General features: G+C 43.8%; 1 protein-coding gene across 3 annotated transcripts; it reads right to left on the bottom strand.

Annotated features, from left to right (window-relative positions):
* On the bottom strand, positions 1–24,916 carry LOC118664712 (short transient receptor potential channel 2). Of its 3 annotated transcripts, none has more exons than XM_036325136.1 (10): positions 24,238–24,916; positions 20,060–20,229; positions 16,476–16,617; positions 15,280–15,435; positions 14,042–14,220; positions 5,976–6,061; positions 5,524–5,696; positions 2,925–2,997; positions 1,984–2,078; positions 1–1,005 (listed from the first exon to the last, which is right to left on the bottom strand). In XM_036325136.1, exons 2-10 carry the CDS (start codon positions 20,102–20,104, stop codon positions 770–772), a joined length of 1,185 nt encoding a protein of 394 aa, XP_036181029.1. In that variant the 5' UTR covers positions 20,105–20,229; positions 24,238–24,916; the 3' UTR covers positions 1–769. The 3 variants fall into 3 exon arrangements, with proteins under 3 accessions (XP_036181029.1, XP_036181028.1, XP_036181027.1); XM_036325135.1 differs by having other exon boundaries at positions 2–1,005; positions 1,984–2,111; positions 14,042–14,202; positions 24,238–24,914; XM_036325134.1 differs by having other exon boundaries at positions 4–1,005; positions 1,984–2,111; positions 24,238–24,911.
* Positions 24,917–26,149: the final 1,233 nt, after the last annotated feature.

The following is a 26,149-nucleotide window of genomic DNA, read 5'->3' as shown; positions in this document are numbered from 1 at the left end:
AGACCAGAACTGTTAGTGCCACACCATGAAATCTTCTGGGAAAGGAGTAAAAGGACATAGTTGCTCAAAAAAGGTGGGAATAGAATTTAAAGTCATAGCTGGAGGGGAGCTTAGAGACCCTCTTGTCCAACTGCCTCATTGTACAGGTGGGGACAAGGGTTTGCCCAAGGTCAAAGCCCAGAACCCTTCCTTAGTCATTAACCCATCTGAATCCTATGATAGCTCTGTGAGCAGGACAGGAGTTTTATTATGGTTGAGGGGGTTAGTTCTGGGCCCAAGATAAAGAACTTGCTTAAAATCACATGATTACTTGATTATATCTAGAAATAGAACCCACAAAACATACAGAGTTAAGTTCATGGGATCCTGGAGGTCAGTCTCATGCTCAAATATCACCTTCCCAGTACACCACAGGATCTTATTTATTAGGCAGTAATTCTTTTCACAGGGCCTCAGTTTTCCTTTCCAGAAAATGGGCACAAGGATGCACACCACTCACTAGGGGAAGATATCTGGACTATGTCCCAAAGCCCAGAAGTTCCAAAGGGGAAAAGGATGACTCCATCCTTGGGAAAATAAGGTGTCATGGTGACAGAAGCCTTGACAACTGGGAGCGGGGGCAGGCTGGGCTCAGAGGTGCCATTAGGCAGAGTCCTGAGGGAATGAGTGGAGGGGAGGAGAACGCTTGGTCTCATCAGTCCTTCTTAGTTGTCACTCCCCAGTTTCAGTCACAGAGGACAAGGAGGCCAAAACCATAGGACCTCATGGCTCATGCCTGAGGGGCCTCCCCACACATGCTGGCATGTTCTTCTACTTCTCCTGCTGAGAACTGCAGCTGGCAGATAGGGCACTGGATCCAGGACATGGGTGATGAGCTCTCTGAGGAGGACACCCACAGCACAGATGGCGATGAAGGTGGTGATGAGGAGGGAGAGGCTAGGTGAGGTGGGGAGGTCTCTCCACAAGTGGCAGCGTGCTGGGGAAGAATCTCAACGCTGAAGGAGCCTAAGGGGGAGGGAGAGAGGTAAGCAAAATTGGGGCTGCTCCTAGTACACCCCACGCAGCCTGTCAAAATGCAGCTGTTTTTGTAGGAACTGAATATTTTACATAGAGACACTATCCGATCATGAATCCACTCAACATTCATCAAGTGTCTACTATGTGCCTGACGTTGTGCTAGGAGCCCAGGCATTTAAACCCAGGCCCATCCTTATGGACTGCAGTTAGAGGTAAAGCTAAGCTATGAACACAAGTAGCTACGATACAAAGAAGGTGAGAAGTGCTAAGCCCAAGGGAATGGGAGAATGCTGTAGGAGCTCAGTTGTAAGAGATTATCTGAGAAGATTGGAGAAGCCTTGGCAAATAAGTAACATTTGAACTCAGAGTAAGTAGAATTTGGACACAGAGGAAAAAGGATATTCTATGCCCTCTTTAATAATTTTTTTTTGTAAAAATATATTTTATTGATTTTTTACAGAGAGGAGGGAGAAGGATAGAGAGTTAGAAACATTGATGAGAGAGAAACATCGATCAGCTGCCTCTTGCACACCCCCTACTGGGGATGTGCCCGCAACCAAGGTACATGCCCTTGGCTGGAATCAAACCTGGGACCCTTGAGTCCGCAGGCTGACGCTCTATCCACTGAGCCAAACCGGTTAGGGCTTTTGGCTTTATTTTTAAAGACGTCTTCAAGTATTCTATTGGCTCCTAATGAGCAGAAACAATTAGAATGAGAAAAAAAATCCGATCGTGTTTTATATTGTTTTGTTCCATGTTTCTCCTCGAGGACATGGCCCCTGTCCCTTCTGCAGCTTGTCCAACACAATGTGAGCAGGTGTCCAATACAGACTTGTATGTAACTGCACAGCAGACAGAGGCTAGGAGTCCAAGTTCAAATGTTTCCTGGCAGCATTCCCAGATCCGTTCTGCCCTCAGGGGATGCCTCGCAGTCCCTCAGCAACCGCCTGTGCCCAAGCAGCTTACCTGCACAAATGGGGCACTCTCCACTCTCCTGGACGCTGCTAGTTTGGGCCTGCAGTCGGTGGGGTTCTCTCCGCCCTGCCTTTGTTCTCCCCCTCCTGTTTGGTTGAGAGTTTGAGTTGGATAAAGGCCTGTGAGGAAAAATAGTTAAAGACCAGCTATTTGCAAAAGGCCATAAGGGCTGAAGGAACCTTACCTTAAATTAGGGTGAAAAAAAGGTAGACTAGTTGGTGTGGAGCCAGAAGCCCTGAGTTGGAGTCCTGGCTTTCCCACTTGATGAATCAGACTTTAGGGAAGTCATTTAATCTTTGAAAATCTGAGAATAGAGCTTCTATTACTGGCTTTAGGTTTATTATTTTTACCATATCCCATAAAATTCATTCTTTTAAAGTATACCATTTGATGGTCTTAGGATATTCACAAAGATGTGTAACCACCACAGCTATAGAAGTTCACATTTTTATCACTCCCAAAAGGAACTCTGAACCCATTAGTAGCCACTCCCCATTTTTATATCCGCACAGACTGTATATGTATGTGTGTGTGTGTGTGTATATATATATATCCAGTACATCTTCTCTGGAGAAAAATCTATTCAGATCCTTTGTCTATTTAAAAAATTTTAATTAGGTTCTTTTATTGTTGAGTTGTAAGGGTTCTTTATATATTCTAGATACAAGTTCTTTCTCGAATGTATGATTTGGACATATTTTCTCACATATTCTATGGGTTATCTATTTATTTTTTTTGAGTGTCTACTGAAGCAGAAAAATATTTAAATTTTAATGAAGTCCAACAAGTACAATGTACTCAGCTTCAAATTCTGGTTCACTACAGGGCTACCTCTTTGCCCAGCTCTAAGCCTGACAACATGTGGACAAGGACACGTGAAGGGCAGAAAGGTCTGGGGAGGTGATATGGGTCTTTCAGGTTGACCTACTTACCGGCGGGCTTGCACTTTCTGTCTCTTCGTCTTGCCCACATCACTCTCTGAGTTTTGCTCCTCTGGTCTGGGCTCTGTGTGAGAAATGCTCATTTGGTCTAGCTCTTTAACAAAACGACCTTCAGCCCTGGCCAGCACAGCTCAGTAGTTAGAACATTGGTCTGCACACCAGAGGGTCTTGGGTTCAATTCCTAGTCAAGGGATCTAGAGCAGGTACCTGGATTGCAGGTCTGATGTGTGGAGGCAACCAATCCATGTGTCTCTGTCACATCAACGTTTCTCTCTCTCTCTCTCTCTATCCCCCTCCTCCCCCTCCTTTCTCCTCCATTCTCTCTAGAATCAATGAAAAAAAAAAAAAATCCTCACTCCTCCAGTGAGGATAAAAAAATAAAGAAAAAAAAAGAAACCAAAAGGGCCTTCACATATGATGTTCCTTCTTTAAAAATATTCTTTCCATCCTCTTTTCCTGGCTAATTTTCACTCTTTAAGTCTTAGAGGAAATGCGAATTCCTGTGAGGAAGTCTCCCTGGGTTCTCTAATCTGAATCTGGTCATCCTATCCTGCGTTGGCTTTGAAGCACTTCTCACAGTTTTAAGCCTTAGGTTTCCTGTGTGACATGGACACGTGTCTCTCCATTAGGGTAGGAGCACTGCTGTTTTATTTACTGTGATACCCCTGGCACCTCGCACAGAGCCTTGCACAGAGATGTTCAATAAATGTGTCAAGTGAGTAATAACAAAACCCAGCAACAGCCATCTGTCTGGTTAGTCAGCACTTATGAACGACTGTGTATAGCGTTTAATATGTTTCAAAGTGCTTTCACGGCTCCAGTGCCCAGCCTGTAGGGTACCCAAATAAGTTTTGTTTCCTTCCATTCTCCATCTCTTAAAATAAAACACATCCTTCTTAATGTGGCAGGCAGCTTCTGGAGTGACTGCCGTTGATCCCTGCCTCCTCGTATTCATGCCTCCCCTAGAGTGTGGGCAGGACCTGGTAACTCGTTTGTAATGAACAGAATTTGGCAAAAGCGATGGGATGTCACTTCTGTGATTAGGTTACAAGACTGGCCGCTTTCTTGCTAGCACTCTCTTTCTGTTCCCTCTGGAGAAGCAGCGGCCATACTGTGAGATGCTACTGAGGGAAGCCTCAGCCCAACAGCCCATGAGGAAATGTCGGGAGTGAGGGAGCAGATCCTTGCAGGTGAGCCTTGTGACACACCCAGAGCCAGGGACTGGTTAAGCCACGCCTGGAATCCTAACCATGAGACACTATGAGATAATAAATATTGTGTTAAGTCACTAAATTTTTGGGGTAATTTGTTATGCAACAACAGATAACCAATGTACCCTATTTCTGCAATGAAGTGATATACTGATTATTTCACTAATTTGTTCAGTTCCTTGGAATGATAAACCATTTCCTTAAGAAAATTTTCCCCCAGTGAAGCAATGGGTGAACCTGAGGTTTTCAATGAGAACTCTACTTGTTTTCTCTCTCTCGCTATCTAGAATAGAAGGAGCTCTGGGGTCCACATCCCTGTTCTGACGCTGATTAGCTGTGTGGTTCAGAATACTTTACCTCTCTGAATCTCAGCTTCTTTTGTAAAGGAGTACAACAGTATCTATTTCTTAAGTTTGTGGTGAACATCAAATGGATAAAGTTACTCTAAAATATTTAGTGTTTTCTTCCTCTGTGACAAAAGCACACTATTCCCCAACTCTATTTCTCCAATAAGCTCCACAAACCATCACCCTGACTTAATTGTCCTGAGATGATCACAGAACATTAACACTGCAAGAGGCCTAAATACTATGTGGTTTAATTCCTTCACTTTGAATATGAGGGAACTGAGGCCCAAAAGATAAGGATTCCTGATTCCTAGGCTAGTGCTCCTTTTTTCTTTCTTTTTCTTAAAATATGTTTTATTGATTGAGAGAGAGAGAGAGAGAGAGAGAGAGGAAGGGAGAGGGAAAGAGAGAGAGGGAAAGAGAGAAGGAAACATTGATAGGCTGCCTCCTGCATGCTTCCTACTGGAGAATGAGCCCACAACCCAGGCATATGCCCTGACAGGGAATCAAACCAGTGACCTTTTGGTGCATGCGACAACGCTCAACCAATCTATATATATAAAAGCCCAAGTGACCGTCTGACCTTTCAACCAGTAGCTGTGACACACACTGACCGCCAAGCTCAACACACAGGCATGGAAACATGGAACAGACTGATGAATCTCAGAGGGAAGTGGGGAGGGGGAAGGGCGGGAAGAGATAAACCAAAGTTCTTAACATGCATACTAAAGGCTCAGTGCACAGATCCGTGCACTGGTGGGGTCCCTCAGCCTGGCCTGTGGGGATCAGGCCAAAACTGGTAGTCCGACATCCCCCGAGGGGGTCCTGGATTGTGAGAGGGCGCAGGCCAGGTCAACAGGCCTCTAGTTTACTATATTTTGCTTTTCTTCTGGTATTAAGACACTGACAATTGTCTTTTCTCCCACACGAAGTCCCATTGGTGAGCCTTCCCTGAAGAGCAGTGGTGGATTCAAGGAGAAAGGGATGGTGCTAGGGAGAACAAGGAGCCAAAGGCAGGTCCTGAGGCCTTACCTGCACTGTCTGGATGACTGGGACCTGGTCCTGAAGGGCTGTTTTTTGGGCTGGCCACGCTGGCTGGAGATGCCCTGCGGGCAGCTGAAAGCACCATGCGGGCTGAACGCCCCAAAGTCCCCGGCTGCAGCTGCTCTAAGATATTCCTAAGGTCTGAAATTTCCTTAGTGCTCCTGCAGGGAAACAGAGTACTTGGTGTCACTCAGAACAGAGACTATTTTGCTCACCCAAGTCAGTGGCATCTAACCAAGAAAGCCAGTTTGATAGATAGATATAGGCCTGGAGTACGTGATTAATAGGGGGAACCCAGGTGGGGCACAGGCCTGGAGTACGTGATTAATAGGGGGAACCCAGGTGGGGCTTGCGTGCTTGTGAGCAACCTGGTAGTTTTTCTTTCCCAGGAGAAAGAACTGAAAAGTGGCTGGGAGACCTCCGTTATGGCAGCTACATACGTTTGGGGATCTGGGAAGAATGTCCTCCGGATAGAAGGATTAGCCATCCAGGGGCTGGGACTAGACTCCGAAGCATTAGAAGAGTCCTGAAAAGAAAATGGAGAAATATGAAATACATACATTCACCACCAGGGGACGCTGCTACCAAACCTGAGGATTCAGCTTAGTGAGTGAACGTATCTGCTGTAACTTGTACAGGGCACCTTTGCTTGTGTGTGCACACATTCTTCCAGCTCTGAGATGTGAGATGCGGTGATTTTGTATACTTTTTACCCCAATGCTAAGGGTTTTGTCATGGTCCTAAAAGACCCAGATAAAAGAATACGAGCTGTTGGGAAAAAGGGACTATGGGATCGATATCATGTGCAAACTTTTGAAAGTATATATATATAGATATATATCTATATATCTATATATACACACACACACAAATTTGTCTATATATATGTGTGTGTATATATATATAAATTTGTATCTATATAAAATTGATTCATCTAGGTACAAAACTCAAATCACTCATCTCTATACATATCTATGCGAGAAAAATTATACACACATATTTCTTTAATTTTAAAGTAGTTCTGTTTTGAACTATTTGGGGACATTTTTATCACTTTTCTCTTCTAAATACTGTTTAATAATATTGTTTAATATCCATTATGATTTATTTTGTGAACAATTATTTACTTGAAGCTAAAAAAAAACCTACCAATTTCTAGCCATCTATAAAAAGATATATATATATAGTATATGGGTAATAGATACATGACATGTCTCTTTCTAGCATTAGCCACTATATCTATATCTATCACAGGCATTTTATAAACCTCTCTCCTTCAAACTCCAGGAATGTCTATGTGTAATAATCACACAGTAGATCATTTCTACATAGATTTTATTTATGTGGAATGCTACAATTTCTTAATTCTTTGCCAAAATGCAATTTATCTGTGTTGATTCATCTGTGGCTATTTCCTTTTTTATTTTTCCAAATTTCCTTGAATTTAAAAAATTAAACATTTTTTCCTTTAATATTCAGCCCTGATTCTTTTTTTTTTTTTTTTTTTTTTTAATTAAATCTTTATTGTTCAGATTATTACATTTGTTCCTCTTTTTTTCCCCCCCATAACTCCCCTCCTCCCAGTTCCCGCCCCACCCTCCGCCCTCACTCCCCACCCACTGTCCTCATCCATAGGTGCACGATTTTTGTCCAGTCTCTTCCCGCATCTCCCACACCCCTTTCCCCCCCAGGAATAGTCAGTCCATTCCCTTTCTATGTCCCTGATTCTATTATAATCAACAGTTTATTCTGTTCATCAGATTATTTATTCACTTGATTCTTAGATTCACTTGTTGATAGATGCATATTTGTTGTTCATAATTTGTATCTTTACCTTTTTCTTCCTCTTCCCCTTCTTAAAGGATACCTTTCAGCATTTCATATAATCCTGGTTTGGTGGTGATGAACTCCTTTAGCTTTTCCTTATCTGTGAAGCTCTTTATCTGACCTTCAATTCTGAATGATAGCTTTGCTGGATAAAGTAATCTTGGTTGTAGGTTCTTGGTATTCATCACTTTGAATATTTCTTGCCACTCCCTTCTGGCCTGCAAAGTTTCTGTTGAGAAATCAGCTGACAGTCGTATGGGTATTCCCTTGTAGGTAACTGAGTTTCTTTCTCTTGCTGTTTTTAAGATTCTCTCTTTATCTTTTGCTCTTGGCATTTTAATTATGATGTGTCTTGGTGTGGTCCTCTTTGGATTCCTTTTGTTTGGGGTTCTCCGCGCTTCTTGGACCTGTAAGTCCATTTCTTTCACCAGGTGGGGGAAGTTTTCTGTCATTATTTCTTCAAATAGGTTTTCAATATCTTGCTCTCTCTCATCTTCTGGCACCCCTATAATTCTGATGTTGGTACGCTTGAAGCTGTCCCAGAGGCTCCTTACACTATCCTCGCATTTTTGGATTCTTTTTTCATTTTGCTTTTCCGGTTGGGTGTTTTTTGCTTCCTCGCATTTCAAATCATTGACTTGATTCTTGCGCTCCTCTGGTCTGCTGTCGGGAGTCTGTATAATATTCGTTATTTCAGTCCGTGTATGCTTAATTTCTAGTTGGTTCCCCAATATAAGATCGAGGGTCTTATTAGTTTTCTTGTAGATCTCATTAAGTTTATCGATGGCTTCTAAACAGTTCTTGAGAGACCTTAAAAGTGTGGTTCTGAACTCTATATCTTCCATTGACAATTTTGTCCTGTTTCTTTGTCTCCGCATTTTGTTATGCTTCCTTGGTGCACCCCCTAGTGGTCTTTGTTCACAGTCTTATAGTTAAATCTTGATTGTTGTAGCTAATTCCAGGGAGGGTTTGACCTCCAGGCCAAGTGGCTATGAGAATCAGCTGTGTCAGCAGTGAGAGAACTTCTGTCCTCTAGGGAGGTGCTAATCTGGCGTTTGCCTGAGGCTATCCGGCAAATGCCTGTGTGCAGGGCTTGGGCGGGGCGGGTCGCACAGGATCAACAGGGTGGGCCGGAGAGAGCAGTTATGGCGGCTCTCAGTCCTGTCCCCAGGGGCTCTGCCTCTCTGAGTCCCAGCAAAGCTCAGAGAGAAAGCTGCACTCGCTTGACCGAAGCCAGACAGTCCCGCTTCTGCCGTTTGAGTCTGGGTCCCTAAAGACTCGCCCGGATCTGGAGCTCAGAGTCTGCGACTCCCTCCCGATTGAAAACGCCAACCGCGCCCTCCGCCGCCAGCCCGCTCCACGCACTCCGCACCTCAGAATTTGACTTCAGCACTGCGCCTCCTCTGAGTGTCCGTATGCGTTTCTCTTTCCTCCTAGTTGTAGGACTTCCACTCAGGCAGCGTTCCTGTGGTTCTGGGTGATGTCCCTTCCGTTTTTTGGTTTCACTTTTGAAGTAGTTGTTCAAAGCAGCAAACTCCAGCGTTAACCTATGCCGCCATCTTGGTTCTTGTCCCCTGATTCTTTTTTTTTAAAAAAATATATACTTCTATTGAAAATTTTCTAGAGAGAAAGGAAGGGAGAGGGAGAAATAGAAACATTGATGAGAAACATCATCAATTGGCTGCCTCCGGCATGCCCCCTACTGGCGATTGAGCCCAGGCGTGTGCCCAACAGGGAATAGACCTGGAAAGCTCTTAGTGCATGGGACGATGATCAGTCCACTGATCAACACCAGCTGGGCTTCAGCTCTGATTCTTCCATCACAGATTCTTTTAAAGGTAAATGCCTTCCTTGTAAAGCATGGCCTTAGCCTCATTATGCAAGTTTGAGAAATAGTATTTTTATTCACATTCATTGTTTAATATTTTCTAATTGGAAATTAATTTGCAACCTCATCTTGGACCTTGCATTAATTTTGAAATACTTTGTTTACTTTACCAAGATTTTTCTTTTTTCCTTACCATGTCTCATAAATTTTAGAGTGAATACTATACAGGGTAACTAGCTGGATGTGTAGGGATGGTTATTTAACTTTAACTCTACATGCGATTAATCATTAGGAAATGAGCTCTCCAGCACAGGCTACGTGGAGCCAGGTGGCCTGGGTTCAAATCCACTCCAAGATTTATTTAGCAGTGTGACCTGGGACATCCCACTAAACTTCTCTGGCTTCTGTTTTCCTTACTGGAAAATTGGTGATTATAAAAGACCCTATTCCACAGGATTAAAAGCCCTTTTGCTTTCACTGTACCTTACCATTGGAATGATACTTTAAAAAAAAAAAAAAAGCCTATGGCACTTTAGAGGTCACACATGTAAAACTGAGTGCCATTCATTTGTTACCCTGTATCAATCCTCTCTTGTAGAAATGTTTCAGGACCTCCTTTCCCTGTGGTCTCACTGAGGTACCTGAAACATGTTTCATTCCACCACTGACTTTCAATGCCTTTCTGACATGATGGCCCTGGAGTTGCTGACTCCTTTCCTCCTTGATCCCACCTTGGTTCTAAAGGTGCAGAGTAATTTACTAGGACAGGCGCTTTAACCAGCTAAGCCACAGAGCCAGCACAGGTGCAGCGTAATTTAGATGGCCAAAATGGAAAAGACTCTATGAAGTCTTTATTTATCCTGTAATTAGGGAGACTGTCTATCCTGGTTTGCCTGGGAAGTCATGCCTATTATGTCTGTTGCCTCAGTATAATAATAATTATTATTTAAAAATATTTTTATTGATTTCAGAGAGGAAGGGAGAGGGAGAGAGAGATAAAAAAACATCAATAATGCGAGAGAATCATTGGCCGGCTGCCTCCTGCACGCACTACACTGGGGATTGAGCTCACAATCCGGGCATGTGCCCAGACCAGGAATTGAACCGTGACCTCCTGGTTCAAAGATCGATGCTCAACCACTGAGCCACGCCAGCTGGGCTCAGTATAATTATTAATAGCACTCTTTTTTGGTCTCAGTTTGGATGACAACTTTTATGATGACCCTATCTACAACTCCCCTCTGAAAGGTTATTTACATAATGAACACATACTCTCAAAGCCTACTTTGTTCCAGCTGCCAGGAATGCATTATGAAACAAGACAAACAGGTTCCTAATCTCACAGAGCTTCCACTTGATTGAATAGCTCTAGCTCCATTCACGTCAGCTCCCCGCACTGAGACATGGGGACCTGGCGAGCACACTGAACTGCTTCCACTGGCCTTTTGCATTTTTATCCCTTTCCTCAATGGAAGAGTAAATCTCAGACGGAGCTTTCCTTGTCTCAGCTCTGTGAGTCTCTCCCGTGGCTGTACAAGAGCATCTACTCCTCCTCTGTCTGCTCTAACTCCCTTTTCTCTTCCCAATGCCCAGTCTCTTCTTTTTCTCAGTAACCTCAATAGGGGTGACACTTGTGAGGTTCACTCCTGGGAACTGAAGTTCTTTTGGTTATGTCCAATGTTTGAAGTGTCTAAAAATCTACGGTGTGCATAGAAGTACTGTGGTGTAAATGATAGGAGGATCGACATTCTAGGAGAGAACCAAGATGGCGGCATAGGTTAACGCTGGAGTTTGCTGCTTTGAACAACTACTTCAAAAGTGAAACCAAAAAACGGAAGGGACATCACCCAGAACCACAGGAACGCTGCCTGAGTGGAAGTCCTACAACTAGGAGGAAAGAGAAACGCATACGGACACTCAGAGGAGGCGCAGTGCTGAAGTCAAATTCTGAGGTGCGGAGTGCGCGGAGCGGGCTGGCGGCGGAGGGCGCGGTTGGCGTTTTCAATCGGGAGGGAGTCACAGACTCTGAGCTCCAGATCCGGGCGAGTCTTTAGGGACCCAGACTCAAACGGGAGAAGCGGGACTGTCTGGCTTCGGTCAGAGCGAGTGCAGCTTTCTCTCTGAGCTTTGCAGCGGGTGCTGGGACTCAGAGAGGCAGAGCCCCTGGGGACAGGACTGAGAGCCGCCATAACTGCTCTCTCCGGCCCACCCTGTTGATCCTGTGCGACCCGCCCCGCCCAAGCCCTGCACACAGGCATTTGCCGGATAGCCTCAGGCAAACGCCAGATTAGCACCTCCCTAGAGGACAGAAGTTCTCTCACTGCTGACACAGCTGATTCTCATAGCCACTTGGCCTGGAGGTCAAACCCTCCCTGGAATTAGCTACAACAATCAAGATTTAACTATAAGACTGTGAACAAAGACCACTAGGGGGTGCACCAAGGAAGCATAACAAAATGCGGAGACAAAGAAACAGGACAAAATTGTCAATGGAAGATATAGAGTTCAGAACCACACTTTTAAGGTCTCTCAAGAACTGTTTAGAAGCCGTCGATAAACTTAATGAGATCTACAAGAAAACTAATGAGACCCTCGATCTTATATTGGGGAACCAACTAGAAATTAAGCATACACGGACTGAAATAACGAATATTATACAGACTCCCGACAGCAGACCAGAGGAGCGCAAGAATCAAGTCAATGATTTGAAATGCGAGGAAGCAAAAAACACCCAACCGGAAAAGCAAAATGAAAAAAGAATCCAAAAATGCGAGGATAGTGTAAGGAGCCTCTGGGACAGCTTCAAGCGTACCAACATCAGAATTATAGGGGTGCCAGAAGATGAGAGAGAGCAAGATATTGAAAACCTATTTGAAGAAATAATGACAGAAAACTTCCCCCACCTGGTGAAAGAAATGGACTTACAGGTCCAAGAAGCGCGGAGAACCCCAAACAAAAGGAATCCAAAGAGGACCACACCAAGACACATCATAATTAAAATGCCAAGAGCAAAAGATAAAGAGAGAATCTTAAAAACAGCAAGAGAAAGAAACTCAGTTACCTACAAGGGAATACCCATACGACTGTCAGCTGATTTCTCAACAGAAACTTTGCAGGCCAGAAGGGAGTGGCAAGAAATATTCAAAGTGATGAATACCAAGAACCTACAACCAAGATTACTTTATCCAGCAAAGCTATCATTCAGAATTGAAGGTCAGATAAAGAGCTTCACAGATAAGGAAAAGCTAAAGGAGTTCATCACCACCAAACCAGGATTATATGAAATGCTGAAAGGTATCCTTTAAGAAGAGGAAGAGGAAGAGGAAGAAAAAGGTAAAGATACAAATTATGAACAACAAATATGCATCTATCAACAAGTGAATCTAAGAATCAAGTGAATAAATAATCTGATGAACAGAATAAACTGTTGATTATAATAGAATCAGGGACATAGAAAGGGAATGGACTGACTATTCCTGGGGGGGAAAGGGGTGTGGGAGATGCGGGAAGAGACTGGACAAAAATCGTGCACCTATGGATGAGGACAGTGGGTGGGGAGTGAGGGCGGAGGGTGGGGCGGGAACTGGGAGGAGGGGAGTTATGGGGGGAAAAAAAAGAGGAACAAATGTAATAATCTGAACAATAAAGATTTAATTTAAAAAATAAATAAATAAATAAATAAAATAAAGCAAAAAAAAAAAAAAAAAAAAAAAAAAAAAAAAAAAAAAAAAAAAAAAAAAAAAAAAATGATAGGAGGATCTGATTTCTGGTCTTTACTCTATTTTGATGTGCTGTGTGAATTTGAATATGTAAGTTTCCCTATCTGAGATGTAAAATGAGGTGGAGAGGACTTGATGATCTCTAAGTAATTTTCCATCTCTAGAGTTTTATGATTCTAGCTTTGTGTGATTATATCTTCATATTTGTTTGTGAGTCAATTACAGTAGAGGGTACTGGCTTGGAAAGATAAATGGAGACATCATTGATAAGAAAGGAGGAGTCAACCCTGGCCGGTGTTGCTTAGTGGTTGGAGCGTCTGCCTGGGCAGTGAGGGGTTGCGGGTTTGATTCCTGGCCAAGTGCCTAGGTTGCAGGTTCGATCTCAGCCTTGGTCAGGGCATGTGTTGGAGACAACCAATTGTCTCTCTCACATCGATGTTTCTCTCTCCCTCTTTCTCCCCCTTCCTCCCTCCCTTCTACTCTCTCTGAAAAGCAATGGGAAAAATATCCGTGGGTAAGGATTAACAAAAACAACAACAAAAAAGGAAGAGTCAGAATAGGCTTAGGAAGAAAAAGAAAAATTAGAAAACTTGCTGAGAAAAGGGGAGATAAATTGGTTAGATACTAATAGAGAGCCAGCAACCTATATAGCTTCTATTAGGCGGCATACGTGTTTATTGTACAGGGAGAGAAAGCAGGAGAACACATGAAATTGCAAAGCACGTCTGTACCTAAGAATAGGTAGGGGGTTAGGGAACGACCATGACAGAGGGACTGTAGTGAGTCCTGGTTGTTTCAGAAGGGAAAGTCTGATGAACGCTAGAGTCCCCAAGAACCCAGAAATAAAGTATAAGATTAAGTTTGAATTCCAAAAGAATTTATTAATGGCTAAATAACAAATGGCCCATCAGCTCTGTGTACACTATATTGAAGGCTCACTCACTTGATTCTTTCACATGTAAAAGGGAAGGTGTGCACTCCTACCTTTAAGAAAGTGTAGCGAGCCCATTTATGTTTGTATTTGAATGTATGCGTGTATAGGTGTGTGTATAACTCAATCAAGCACCAGCTTCCTAACCAGAAACGGAAAGGATGGGAGAGTATTAAGTCCTTGCTCCACCACTGCACATACCTGGCTCAGCCCAGAGCTCACAGGGGCTGAGGGATCCACCACAGGATTATCCAAGGAGTCCAGAGAGGAGCACACACGCAGGAAGGCCAGGCCAAAGGACTGATGACGTGTGAAGGGTTGGGAGCAAGTCAGGCGAAGTCGATCCCATGATTCACCTGAGGCTGGAGCCAGGAAGTCATCTCCAGGAAAAGAAAATGAGGGGGAGAGGAAACGAATGAATGGGAGGGAGAAAGGTCAATACCGAGGAGCGGAAAGAAAGGACAGGGACCATATAAACTCCAACGAAAGGAATAATGAAGGTCATCGGTAACTGACCCCTCAGGCCTCGGTGCTCAGGGTTTGGCAGTGCCAAGCTGGCCAGTCAGGGTCCCCTCAGACACCATCACTCCTCCCCGTCACAGGTCCACACCATTCCCAGCATGGCTACATCCGCATTCTGCACTTCTCCAGGGACCTTATCAATGCCTCATTTTAACAGGAAGTATCTGTAGGGTTGAGGTCTGGGGTGACCACTTGCTCACTGGATTAGAGGATCTACATCTACCTTTCCTGGACCATGAGACCACAGCCTCCCGCAAGCACTCCATGCCCTACGCACGCACTCACAGTGTCACACACCAGTACTACAAACCCTTCTCACTTTCAATTCCCAGCACTATCTATTAAGACCTCAACTCCTCCACCTTGTATGCCCCTCTCTTATCATTCTTCCTTCATATTACAAACACCTCCTATTTAAACACAGACAAATCCTAAGTCCCCAGAGGCCAGGAGTTCAGATCTCATGTGGTGCCCAGTGAACGCAGAGATCTGCATAGAACAGAACTCAGGAAACACTTTAGGCTGCATAACTATAACTATCATATAGTCTCCTATCACTTATGTAAACATTCATCCTACATTCACACATTTATACAAACAAAAGTACACTAGTCACAAATGTGTGTTCTACATCAGGCTTCACGGAATCATGTTGAGTGTAAATATAAATCATAGCTCATAAATACCCCAAGGGATCATGTTTTCTCATCATGGAGAACTCACTGACAAACATACTGCATGGTTGTTCACTCATTAATTAATCCCTGTCCCCCCAACAGATATAACTAACCCCTGCAGAGGTTCCCTCCCACAATATATGCCTACCAACTCTTACGGCCCTCTACTGTACTGCAGCCTTTTCGCATAATCTGTCTCTTTCCCCGAGTTTCTCCCATTTCTGCTTTTGCCCTCCTTACCATCTTTAAACATGCGGACCCCTGAGCGGTTTTTCCCCTGCTTTGAATCAGCTAGGGACATTAGCATGGTTGCAGGGAGCAGGGTGACAAAAGGTCTGTCCAGGGACCAGGAAGATCGGCCCACATCAATTTGCAGGAAAGCACAGCCGCAGTTACCTGGGGACAAAACGTTGAGAGAAGGATAAGGGTTATAGGATGAAGGCTCCCCTGACTGTCCACAAGGGAATCAGGTGGGAAGAGGACATTTCTCCATTCCATAGCTAACTGGAAGCCCAGAAAGGCCAAGCGACACAATGAGCCAGTAACTGAAGTGAAATGAGACCTCAGCCCCACTGAATGACATTGTGAAGGTAGGTTCACCATGTTCCTCTCAGCCAGAAAGAAGCCTTCCCCTGACTGAAGACACCCACTGTTTCCCTGTCCTCTGGCTCTGGCAGGCAGTGCCAAACTCTTGTCTCTCTTAAATCCTTGCTAGGGAGGCTCTGGCCAGGTAGCTCAGTTGGTTAGTGTCATCCCGATACACCAAAGTTGTAGGTTTGATCCACGGTCAGGGCACATACAAGAATCAACCAATAAATGCATAAATAAGTGAAACAACAAATTGATCTCTCTCTCTCTCTCCCTCTCCCTCCCTCCAGCTCCCTTTCTCACTCTCCCTAAAAAAATAAATAAAAATTAAAAAAAGAATAAAAAATAAATTAATCCTTGCTAGGGAGCCTGACATCTCTCTGTCCTGACAGAGCTGAGATCAATGGTTTTGTCATCTCTCTATTCCAGAGAATGCTAAGGCCAACCTTTTCAACCCATAAACTCCTATGAAGCCTTCCTGAATTAACCAGCACAGTTCATCCCCAGCATACTCTTGACATTGATATTTAGAAGAGTATAAATTCTACTTGTTCTATTTAATTATGTCAATATCCTAAGGTTTCACCCAGACCACTCAGATTAAAGCAGGGGAGGTATGTTGCTTAATTCAAGGAGTGCCATTCACATTCAATTCTATGTGAATGAAATCCTTAGAGTTCTTGCCAACACCACATACCTGCCCCAAAGGCAAGGGCCACATCTCCCTTTCACACCAGTTAAGGCTGATCAGCCAGCCCGAACTGAGACATTTTGGTGGAGCATTTGGAGGGTAATGTTACTCCTATGTTCTCCCGCAGGGGCTCCTAGGCCCCAGAGCATGCACTCACCCACATCGATGTAACCAATGGGCACTGCCCTTTCCAGCTGCAGTTCTACTTTCAGTTGCCCACTCTTGTCCTGAGGGCAATTGAGCCAAGGTCCCCTCTGTCTGTCTGGGTTCAGCAAGTTCTCCACAGGATACTTGGGATCCTAAGTCAGAGAGAGGAGAGTATCAGGAACCTTCCTGAGCCCAAGGGAACAAAGGGTGCCCATGAATAAGGGGTTCCTAGACTCCCAAACCTTTCCAGGCATCCTGACATGACAGGAAAGGCATGAGACAGGAGTCCATAGGAACGTAGCATCACCTACCACGGGATTTACAGACACTGTTTACCTCTTTGTCATTTACCAGACCACCTCATGTAATCCTCAGAACAACTTTAGGTGGTTGCTATTATTGCTTTATAGGTAACAGATCAATAAACTGAAGCTTGGGTTCAGAAATTTACTCACGGCCAAAGACCAAATAACCAATCCAAGTCAGAACTCCCAGGTTTCTGAATCCAGAGCTCTTAACTACCACACTATACTATTTTTTCTTTTTTCTAATCTTCACCTGAGGACATGGGGGGGGGGGGGGGAGGAGGGAGAGAGAGAGAGAGAGAGAGAGAGAGAGAGAGAGAGAGAGAGAGAGAGAATGAATATGAGTGAGAAAGAGAAATATTGATTGGTTGCCTTTTGCACCTGCTCCAATCAGGGACTGAGCCTGACAGTGACTCGCACGGCCAGCCCTTTGGTGCACAGGATGTAGGCTCAACCAACTGAGCCATTCCGACTGGGCTTCATTTATTTTTATTTTTTAAGTACTCACCTGAGGATGTGTTCATTTATTTTAGAGAGAGGAAGTGAGAGAGAGAAAAACCCCACATCAATGTGAGAGCGAAGCCAATATCAAAAGGCTGCATGCTTTATATGAGTTCAACTATTTAACATTCTGGAAAAGGCAAAATCATGGAGAGTAAAAAGATCAGTGCTTGATAAGGGTTAGGGGAGGTGGAGGGATAAAATAAGAGCACAGAGTTTTTAGGGCAGTAAGACTACTCTGTGTGATACAGTAGGTCCTTGGGTTAAGTCGGAGATCCGTTCCTATGGTGCGATGTAACACGATTTTCACTGTCAGTCGGAACCCACCTACATAAGCACCTACGTCACTCACATGGAGCACATACACAGCAGTAATGAAGTGAAACAGTAAAAAAAATTTGAAAGAAAGATAACAATTCCTGACCTTTACTTGTGGTAAATAAATAATAAAAAACATAAAGCACATGTGTACATACGTCAAAATGACGGAACTTTTTAAAAAATAAATACTGTAAATGGGAGATGGCGACGTAACCATGCCTGCACTCTGATGATGGGAACGTTATACATTTGGCAAAACCCATAGAATGCACAACATCAATAGTGAACTCTAAGGTAAACGTTGGACTTTGGGTGATAATGATGTAGGTTTATCAGCTGGGACAAACACCACTCTGGTGGAGGAATGTTGATAATGCTGGAGGCTATGCATATTTGGGGGCAGGGTGCATATGAGAAATCTCTTTACTTTCGTTTCAATTTTGCTGTGAACCTACAGCAGCTCTAAAAAGTATTTTTGTTGTTGTTGTCGTCAATCCTCCTCACTCCAGGGATATTTTTTCCATTGACTTTTTAGAGAGAGTGGAAAGGAGGAAGGGGAAGAGAGAGAGAAGGAGAAAGAGAAAAACAGCAATGTGAGAGAGACACACTGATTGATTGCCTCCCATATGTGCCCCCACCAGGCTGGGGATCGAACCTGCAACCCAGGTACGTGCCCTTGACTGGAAATTGAACCCACCACTCTTCGGTCCGGGGGCTGACACTCTAACTACTGAACAAAACCGGCTAGGGGGAAAGGCAAAGATTTGTATCAAAGTTTACAACTGATGGTTAGAAATAAAGTGATTCATTCAAAGGCTGAAATAGCAATACTGAGATAGAAATTTTCAGTTCTAACCCAAAGTCAGATATTTTTTGGTGGGTAGGCCTTGAGCAAACTACTTACTCTCTTTGGATCTAAATTTCTTCATCATAAGTAAAGTGGAAAGACTAGATTCATGGTCGTCAATCTTGTTTTTTGTTTTAGCAATAAAACCCTTCCTTTTAACTGAAGTCTTACACCAAAGTGTGTGTGTGTTTTCAACAAATAAAAAGCACACCTCTGGTTAATGTACAGTTTGGGGGCCTAGAGATATACTTGTCCCTTCTCCCTTCAACTTCTAGAAGTGGGTCCCCACAGAGTACAGTTGGAAACCACAATATTAGAAGATACCCAGCCCGGTGGGCGTGGCTCAGTGGTTGAGCATTGACCTATGAACCCGGAGGTCACAGTTTGATTCCCAACTGGGGCACATGCACATGCCCAGGTTGCGGGCTCAATCCCCAGTGTAGGGCGTGTAGGAGGCAGCCGATCAATGATTCTCTGTCATCATTGATGTTTCTTTCTCTTTCCCTCTCCCTTCCTCTCTGTAAAAAATCAATAAAATATATTTTTAAAAAAAGAAGAAGAAGATAGGTAATGCTCTCTTGAGGAGCCCTAGCCGGCTGGCTTGGCTCAGTGGATAGAGCATCAGCCTGTGAACTCAAGGGCCCCAGGTTTGATTCTGGTCAAGGGCATATGCCGGGGTTGCAGGCTCCATCCCCAGGAGGGGGCGTGCAAGAGGCAGCCAATCAGTGATTCTCTCTCTAGCATGTTATAAGGCTGACAATGTGAAGAAAACTATTTAGGCAGACCATATAAGGTAAGCAGGATAAAGGTAACTTTCATTCTATTTCACTTAGGAGTTGATACAGTAGTTCCTAAAGACACTCTAGGGGTCTTTCTGAAATGTGTAGAGATGCCTATGACTGTCATAATGACCAGGAAGTAGTATGTCATTAGGGTCGAGAGGCCCTGGAGGCTAAATACTCCACCATGCAGATGATACTGCTGTAAAATGCAGGCTTATCTGACCCAAAATGTCAACAGCACCCCCTGAGAAAGACTAGGATAACAGAAGGGGAAGAGCAGGGAAGATGGGTAAATGGATAGAGAAATGACAGTAGAGGAAAGGGAGGGAAGTCCTTAATCAACACAGTGGATTGGTGCTGGGTCCTGGCATCTAGCTGTAATCAGGATAATCGGGATTTCCTGAAAGTGGACTTTTAGGGAGAAGGCCAAGATCACCTTTGCTGATGGTGCTGATATTCCCACAGGTCAGGGACGATATTGAGTGTCCTGGTCTGCTCTCAATGCCAGAGTGACTAAACTTCCCTTCTGGGAACCCTGGTACAGACTTTGATCCTATAGCTTTGCCAGTTCCCTCCAGACTAAGGGTGGAATCTGAGGTGGTTTCTTTCTTTACCCTGAATTCCTGGGACCACTTCTTTTATGTGTCCGGCATTGCTCTGGGAACAACCTGAGGGCGAGAGCTATGTTCCCCCACTTCCACTCTGGACTCCCACAGAAGGGACAATGTGTCTCCTATTAGATTGCGTGTTTCCTGAAAGTGGAGCCAAGTCCTCCATTCCGCCCCCCCCCCACTCTGTTCAGTCACCAAGAAAAAGCCATGCCTGTTAATTAATATACCTGAGAGGAAAATGATACCACGTGGCTAATCTTCACAGGAGCCATGGTAGGCCCAGCAGCTGTCCCCAGGACAAGGTAAAAATGCTTTCTCCTGAGATTTCTTCTGTCACCACTTTGGCACTGTCTACATTTTGGTCCCGTCAGCTTCCAGAAGAGAGAGAATACTACTCCTGAAGAAGAGAGCAAAGGAAAAATAAACTAGCCATGGCTGTTTCTCTGGCAACAGTAGTTATTTGCAGCAGCCAGACTGTTCCGGGTTACCATGACTACCATGGTGGGGGGCAGGGACCAGATCTGCACCAACTGATGAGATTCCAACAAACGGAAACAATTGGAATGCAACCACAGGGCAACAGAGCAGCAAGTACAAAAGATATATTGATATGTTAACGTTGGATTTTTATGTAGGTGAGCTCCCAAGGGCATGGACTGTGCCTTAAATCGTTCATCTTTATATCCCTAGAGTCTGGCACATAGTAAAGATGTGCAACAAATGTTCAACTAAATATATGATGCAATTGTCTTTTAGTTGTTGTTTTCTTCCCATAAAATACATCTTCCTAATTTAGCTTTGCATTAAGTCACTTAGAAATCTTCAATGGCTTGCTGATGTATGTGGATCCCTTGCTACATGGTAGGTACTTAATAAATATTAGTTCAGGTTGGCCCCTCAAACATCTACAATGTAGATATCTACATTTCCTGCTTCATCTCCTATTCCTTTCATCTAAGGATTTTCTTTATTTTATCTTAAAAGTTCATATGGGTATTTGTACTTATGTCTTTTGCTAAACTTTTTATGGAAAATGTTTAATGTATGCAAAAACATACAGATTAGTATAATGCTCTCTCATGCATCCATCACCTAGGTGCAACAATTCCTTGGCCAGAGGTGTTTTAAAGTTCTCTGTCTATAGTGGATCTCTCTCCAAATATTTATCCCCTGCCCTTTTAACTCATGCTTGTTGCCCAGCTGGCCCCTGAATATAGGTCCACGACCCGCTATACTCCTGGCCACAGTGGTCTTCTTGCCTCCTTCCCACCAAATGTTTTTCTTACCTCCAAGATTTTGCTCATGCTATCACCTCTGCTTGGAACGCTCTTTCCCTTTCCCACTTGTCAAATGGAATGTATCTCTGAAGCTCAAATGTCACCTCCATGCTGCCCAACCAGCTCTAGGTGACAACTCCATCCTCTCAATTCTGTACATTACAATTATCTGAATATATGTCTTATGTCCCTTGACCAACTGTAAGCTCTTGGAGGACAGGGTTCACATCTGATCCACTTCTATATCCTCAATGTCAGAGGAAGAAACTTACAGTTCCAGATTAGCAAATATCTGTTAAATTAATGACCATAAAAATTGAGCTCCAAAGGGCCAGTAGTCATGGAATGCTCAGAGTGGGGCAGTAACCAACTCTTAGCGAAGGGCATCTAAAGGTCAAGCATTCCTCACAGGTCACATTCAATATGGCGCCAAGGCTTCAAAAAGAGAAGAATGCAGGGTGAGTCCTGAGTTAGCTTTCTGGGCCTCCGGATTAATTAGAGCTGATTATTCCTATAATAGGGACTCACGGTACATTCAACAAATTTTCCTATTCTATGCTAGATATTGGAAATATAAAAATAAGTAAGATATGATCTCTGTTTTGGAGAAAATTCCAAGTATACATTTATGATTTGATGTGAAAATGCAATCATTTCTCATCACCAACATACTGATGTCTGACCTAGCCAGCCCCAAAACTAACTACACTGTAGGTTTAGAGACCCTGAAGCTGTCAATGTTGGATATTTCATTTAGTTAATATTTTAGGGGCTTTCTGGTAGATACCAGGTTATGTACTAGGTGCTGCATACACAGAGGTGAATAAGGCATATACAGTCTTTTTCATGAAGATCACTGTCTATCTAATTGCCTGTAGTTATCCAAGGATTAAGTACTTTCTAGCCTCCTTGCCCCAGCATTTGCGCTGTTGCTCTTGTTTTGTTTTGGTCAATGGCTTGTTTACTCTGTCTCCCCACTAATTAGTGAGCTCTTTGAGGATATGGATTTTTGGCATGTTCATCATCTCCCACAACTCAGAGAGGTGCTGAAACAAATAACCACTGAAAAGAGTAATTAACAAGTCAATATAATTCAAGTCAGAATTTTGGCAGAAGTTTCTGGCAAACATGACAAACTCATTAATCAATAAAGGGCCACAAGTTGCTAAGACAGTTCTAGAAAGATTAAAGGAGTTGAACCCCACTTCTTTAATTAAAATGTATTATCTATAGAAACAAGCATGTAGATACCAGAAATAGACTCATATACATAAATGGGAATTTGCAACCTGTTTAGTTGATTGTAAGAGAGTAGAATCATGATTCTGTCTGATAAAAGATAAATTAATAAATGGTCTTCAGAAAACTGGTTCACCATGTGAAGAAAAATAAAAGAAGATCCCTATCTTGTAATATATTTTAAAAATTATACTCAAATGGATCAAAAATAGAAACATTAAAAATACTTTAAGGTAACACAAACAAGGCTGAAATACAAATGACTGACTGAAAGAAGATATTTGCAATACATAAAGTTGGATAGTATTGAGAATATATATTCTTAAGTACTACAAATCAATAAGAAAAGGGCAAGCAGTTCAAAAGAAAACTGGAGAAAAGATATAAACATACAATTCATTTAAGATGAAATCTGAATGACCAAAAATCCATACTAACAGATCTTGGCTTCCCTAGTAATAAGGACATTGCAAATAACTGTCCTTTAAGACTGAAAAAAAAAAAAATGTTTATAATATAAAGGATTGGTAATAATGTGGGGAAATAGGCCCTCATAAACACCTCCAGCACATCTTAATTCTGACAAGCTACATTTCCAGTATTTAACTTATTTGAACAGTGCAGCTCTAGAGGGACTCACATGTGCACAAAAAGACACATACAATGTTTCTAATAGCAAAAATCATAAAACTTTAGTGAATAAGTGAAATGTTATATATCATGCAATTGAATACTATTTGACAGTTAAAAGGAATACTAGGATGTAAATATACAGAAATATGGACAGACCTCAAAAATTAGAGTGAAAGAATTACAAATGATACACAGAAAATAGCACTTATGTTCATTTAAAAAGTTAAATACAATATTTATAGTTTGTACATACACTTTTTAAAAAATGGACTGAGAGAATACACAGCTAATTATACTAGTTGCTTCTGGGAAGGATGAAAGAGTAATGGGTATGAGAGTAGAAGACAGATAAGTTCAATTTTTCTCTGTATTATCTTTTTAAAAAATATATTTTTATTGATTTCAGGGAGGAAGGGAGAGGGAAAGAGAGATAGAAACGTCAATGATGAGAGAATCATTGATCAGCTGCCTCCTGCACGCCCCACACTGGGGGTCAAGCCCATAATCCTGGCATGTGCCCTTAATAGGAATGGAACCTGGGACCCTTCCGTTCGCAGGTCAAGGCTCTATCCACTGAGCCAAACCGGCCAGAGCTAAAATGTATTTTTATTCATTTCAGAGAGGAAGGGAGAGGGAGAGAGAGATAAAAACATCAACGATGAAAGAAAATCATAGATAGGCTGCCTCCTGCACGCCCGGATCAAGCCCATCAACAGGCATATGCCTTGAACAGTGACCTCCTGGTTCATAGGTCAATGCTAACTCACTGAACTACACTGGCTGGGTTTGTTTTATCTTTTTTAAACACGAGGAAGCAAATAGATCATAATGTCAATAGTCAATGTGGGGTAAAGGTATAGATATAATATTCTCTGTATTAAGTTTCACATAGTAAAAATAATTCCCATTTTCAGAAAAAATATTCCCATTTTAAATAAATAAGATGCCTGTAGTAGATGGTCAAAATATTATCCTGTGACTTCCTGACAGCCCCAAATAGTTGACTGGCATTCTAGTCTCCTGAGCCCACAGGTCATCCCAGCTCTATTCATAGGATAGGGCAGCCGGGATGCCCAGAGAGCGTGAGCAGGAGCTGCAGGCTTGTGAGGTGTCGGGTTTGGATGGACAAATAACAGGTTTTTGGAAATGAATTACAATACTAAGCTATAAGCTGGGGTGCAGCACAGTGAATATGATGTATAAGAAGGGGGAAAGGTAGGTGCTGGAGACGCAGGATGTGGCGTGGGAAAGAGTACCTAGAAGTGTGACGTGGATCCGAAGACTTGAGACCCAAAGAAGCAGTTTGGGGGCGGTGCAGGTATTGCAAGGCTCTTCAATTTCTACAGCCTAAGCCGCTCGGCTACTTCCACGGCTCCTCGGAACGCGCTGTTCTGGCGACCCCTCCTCCCTTTCGGCCACTACCCTTCCATCATCAACCCCCAACACCCTTCACCGGGGGCAATGAACCTTAAGAAGCCACCGCAGCCTGAGATCGTGGAACGCAAACACATTCTCCCGCCAATTCGGCCCTTTGACCTCCGCCTTCTGACCCAGAGAGCTACTCTTCCGCCTCTCGAAGCCCGGGAATTCGTTCTGGGGCCTCAAAAAGCCGCTCTTTCTGAAAAATGACTCCCTCAGAGGCAAGAAGTCATGTGCCGTGAACAATAAGTTGTGTTACAATATATTTTCATTCACTGCAAATCTCTGGTCCAGAGCCGAATTGAAACTTCCGGGTCAGGTTCAATGCATTCTGGGAAATGTAGTTCTTAGCCTCCACGCCGCGCTCTTTGGAGCCTAGAGCGAGGGAGCGTCGCGAAAGTTGACGGTTTATGGGCCCTTCTCTTTCGTTCTCCAAAGGGGAGAATTGTTGAAATATTTGCCCTGAAAATAATACAAGCCCAGGTCCTCATTTTCCAAGAACGCTCCCCCGCCGAAGCTTGGAAATGCGAGGGAACCGTTCCTCCTTGACCTTTAAGTGAGTATCAGGTAGATGGTCTCTTACTCCCTGTCAGGTCTCGTCCTGTCTGGACGCCCCGCCCCCTCTGCCGGAGCCTACGCCTCTGATTGGCTAGGAGCCCTTGAGCGGCGGAAGCAGCTGGCTCGCGGGCGGACGGGGGAGGGGGAGACTTGTGAAGATGGCGGCAGTGGTAGAGCTAGAGGTTGGACGAGGTGCTGCCGGGGAACGGGAGCTGGATGAGGTAAGAGTTGAGAGTCCAGGAGAGACTCAGCCTAAAACTGAAAGGAGGAGAGTGGTGGTATCGGGAATAATTCATTTCCTAGGATAGACGGGACCCGGAGAGGGAAGGAGCTCACTGGGAGGCGGATGCGTGGAGAGGGAAATCAGAGGTACCCTGAATCGGGGACGCTAAGGCGGTCTTGGGGAGAGAAGACCTCATGGGTAGAGATGGAGGGCAGGGAGAGAAGCCAGATGGAAGGGGTGTAATATTCGAGATGATTAGCTGGGGGCCGGCCCTCGGTTAGAACTGAAGGGTGGAGGCGGTAGCTTGAGTTGGAGGGGCGTGGATTTCTGCGGGGGAAGGTTGGCTTCACCTGTGGAAAAGACTGACCAGGTGTCAGGTGGGGGTTGGGGATGCGGTCCGGGGAAGGGTGCTAATCTCCTAATAGTATAGCTTTGAGTTATTTAACGTAAGAGCTATTTAATTTATCCTGACAGTCCAGGAGTTTGTACATAATGTAGGCTCAGGAAAGTTTGGGCCAACTAATGAACGAATGGATGAATGAATAATTGCCTACCAGAATGTATCCATTCACTCATTTAACAAACATTAAGTATCTCCTTTGTGCCTAGTTCTGGGCTAAGTGACAGGGCCACAAGGGGTCCTCCCACGGCGGAGCCCACAGCCTCGTGGTGGGAGACACCCAAGGAGAGGAGTCACCCAGTCAGATACACTGTGATTGTGGCACTGAGAAGAGGGGGCCGATTCAGTTTGGGCTGAGCCTTAAGGGACAAATCATCTCTATCTCCACCTCCTAGAGCCGTGGTTCTCAACCTTCTGGCCCTTTAAATACAGTTCCTCATGTTGTGACCCAACCATAAAGTTATTTTCGTTGCTATTTCATAACTGTAATGTTGCTACTGTTATGAATCATAATGTAAATATCTGATATGCAGGATGGTCTTAGGCGACCCCCATGAAAGGGTCGTTT

Source organism: Myotis myotis, unplaced genomic scaffold (genome assembly GCF_014108235.1).
Source record: "Myotis myotis isolate mMyoMyo1 unplaced genomic scaffold, mMyoMyo1.p scaffold_m19_p_10, whole genome shotgun sequence".
NCBI lineage: Eukaryota > Metazoa > Chordata > Mammalia > Chiroptera > Vespertilionidae > Myotis > Myotis myotis.
Note: the sequence above shows the minus strand (reverse complement) of the source record. Positions and strands in the feature narration are given on the sequence as shown.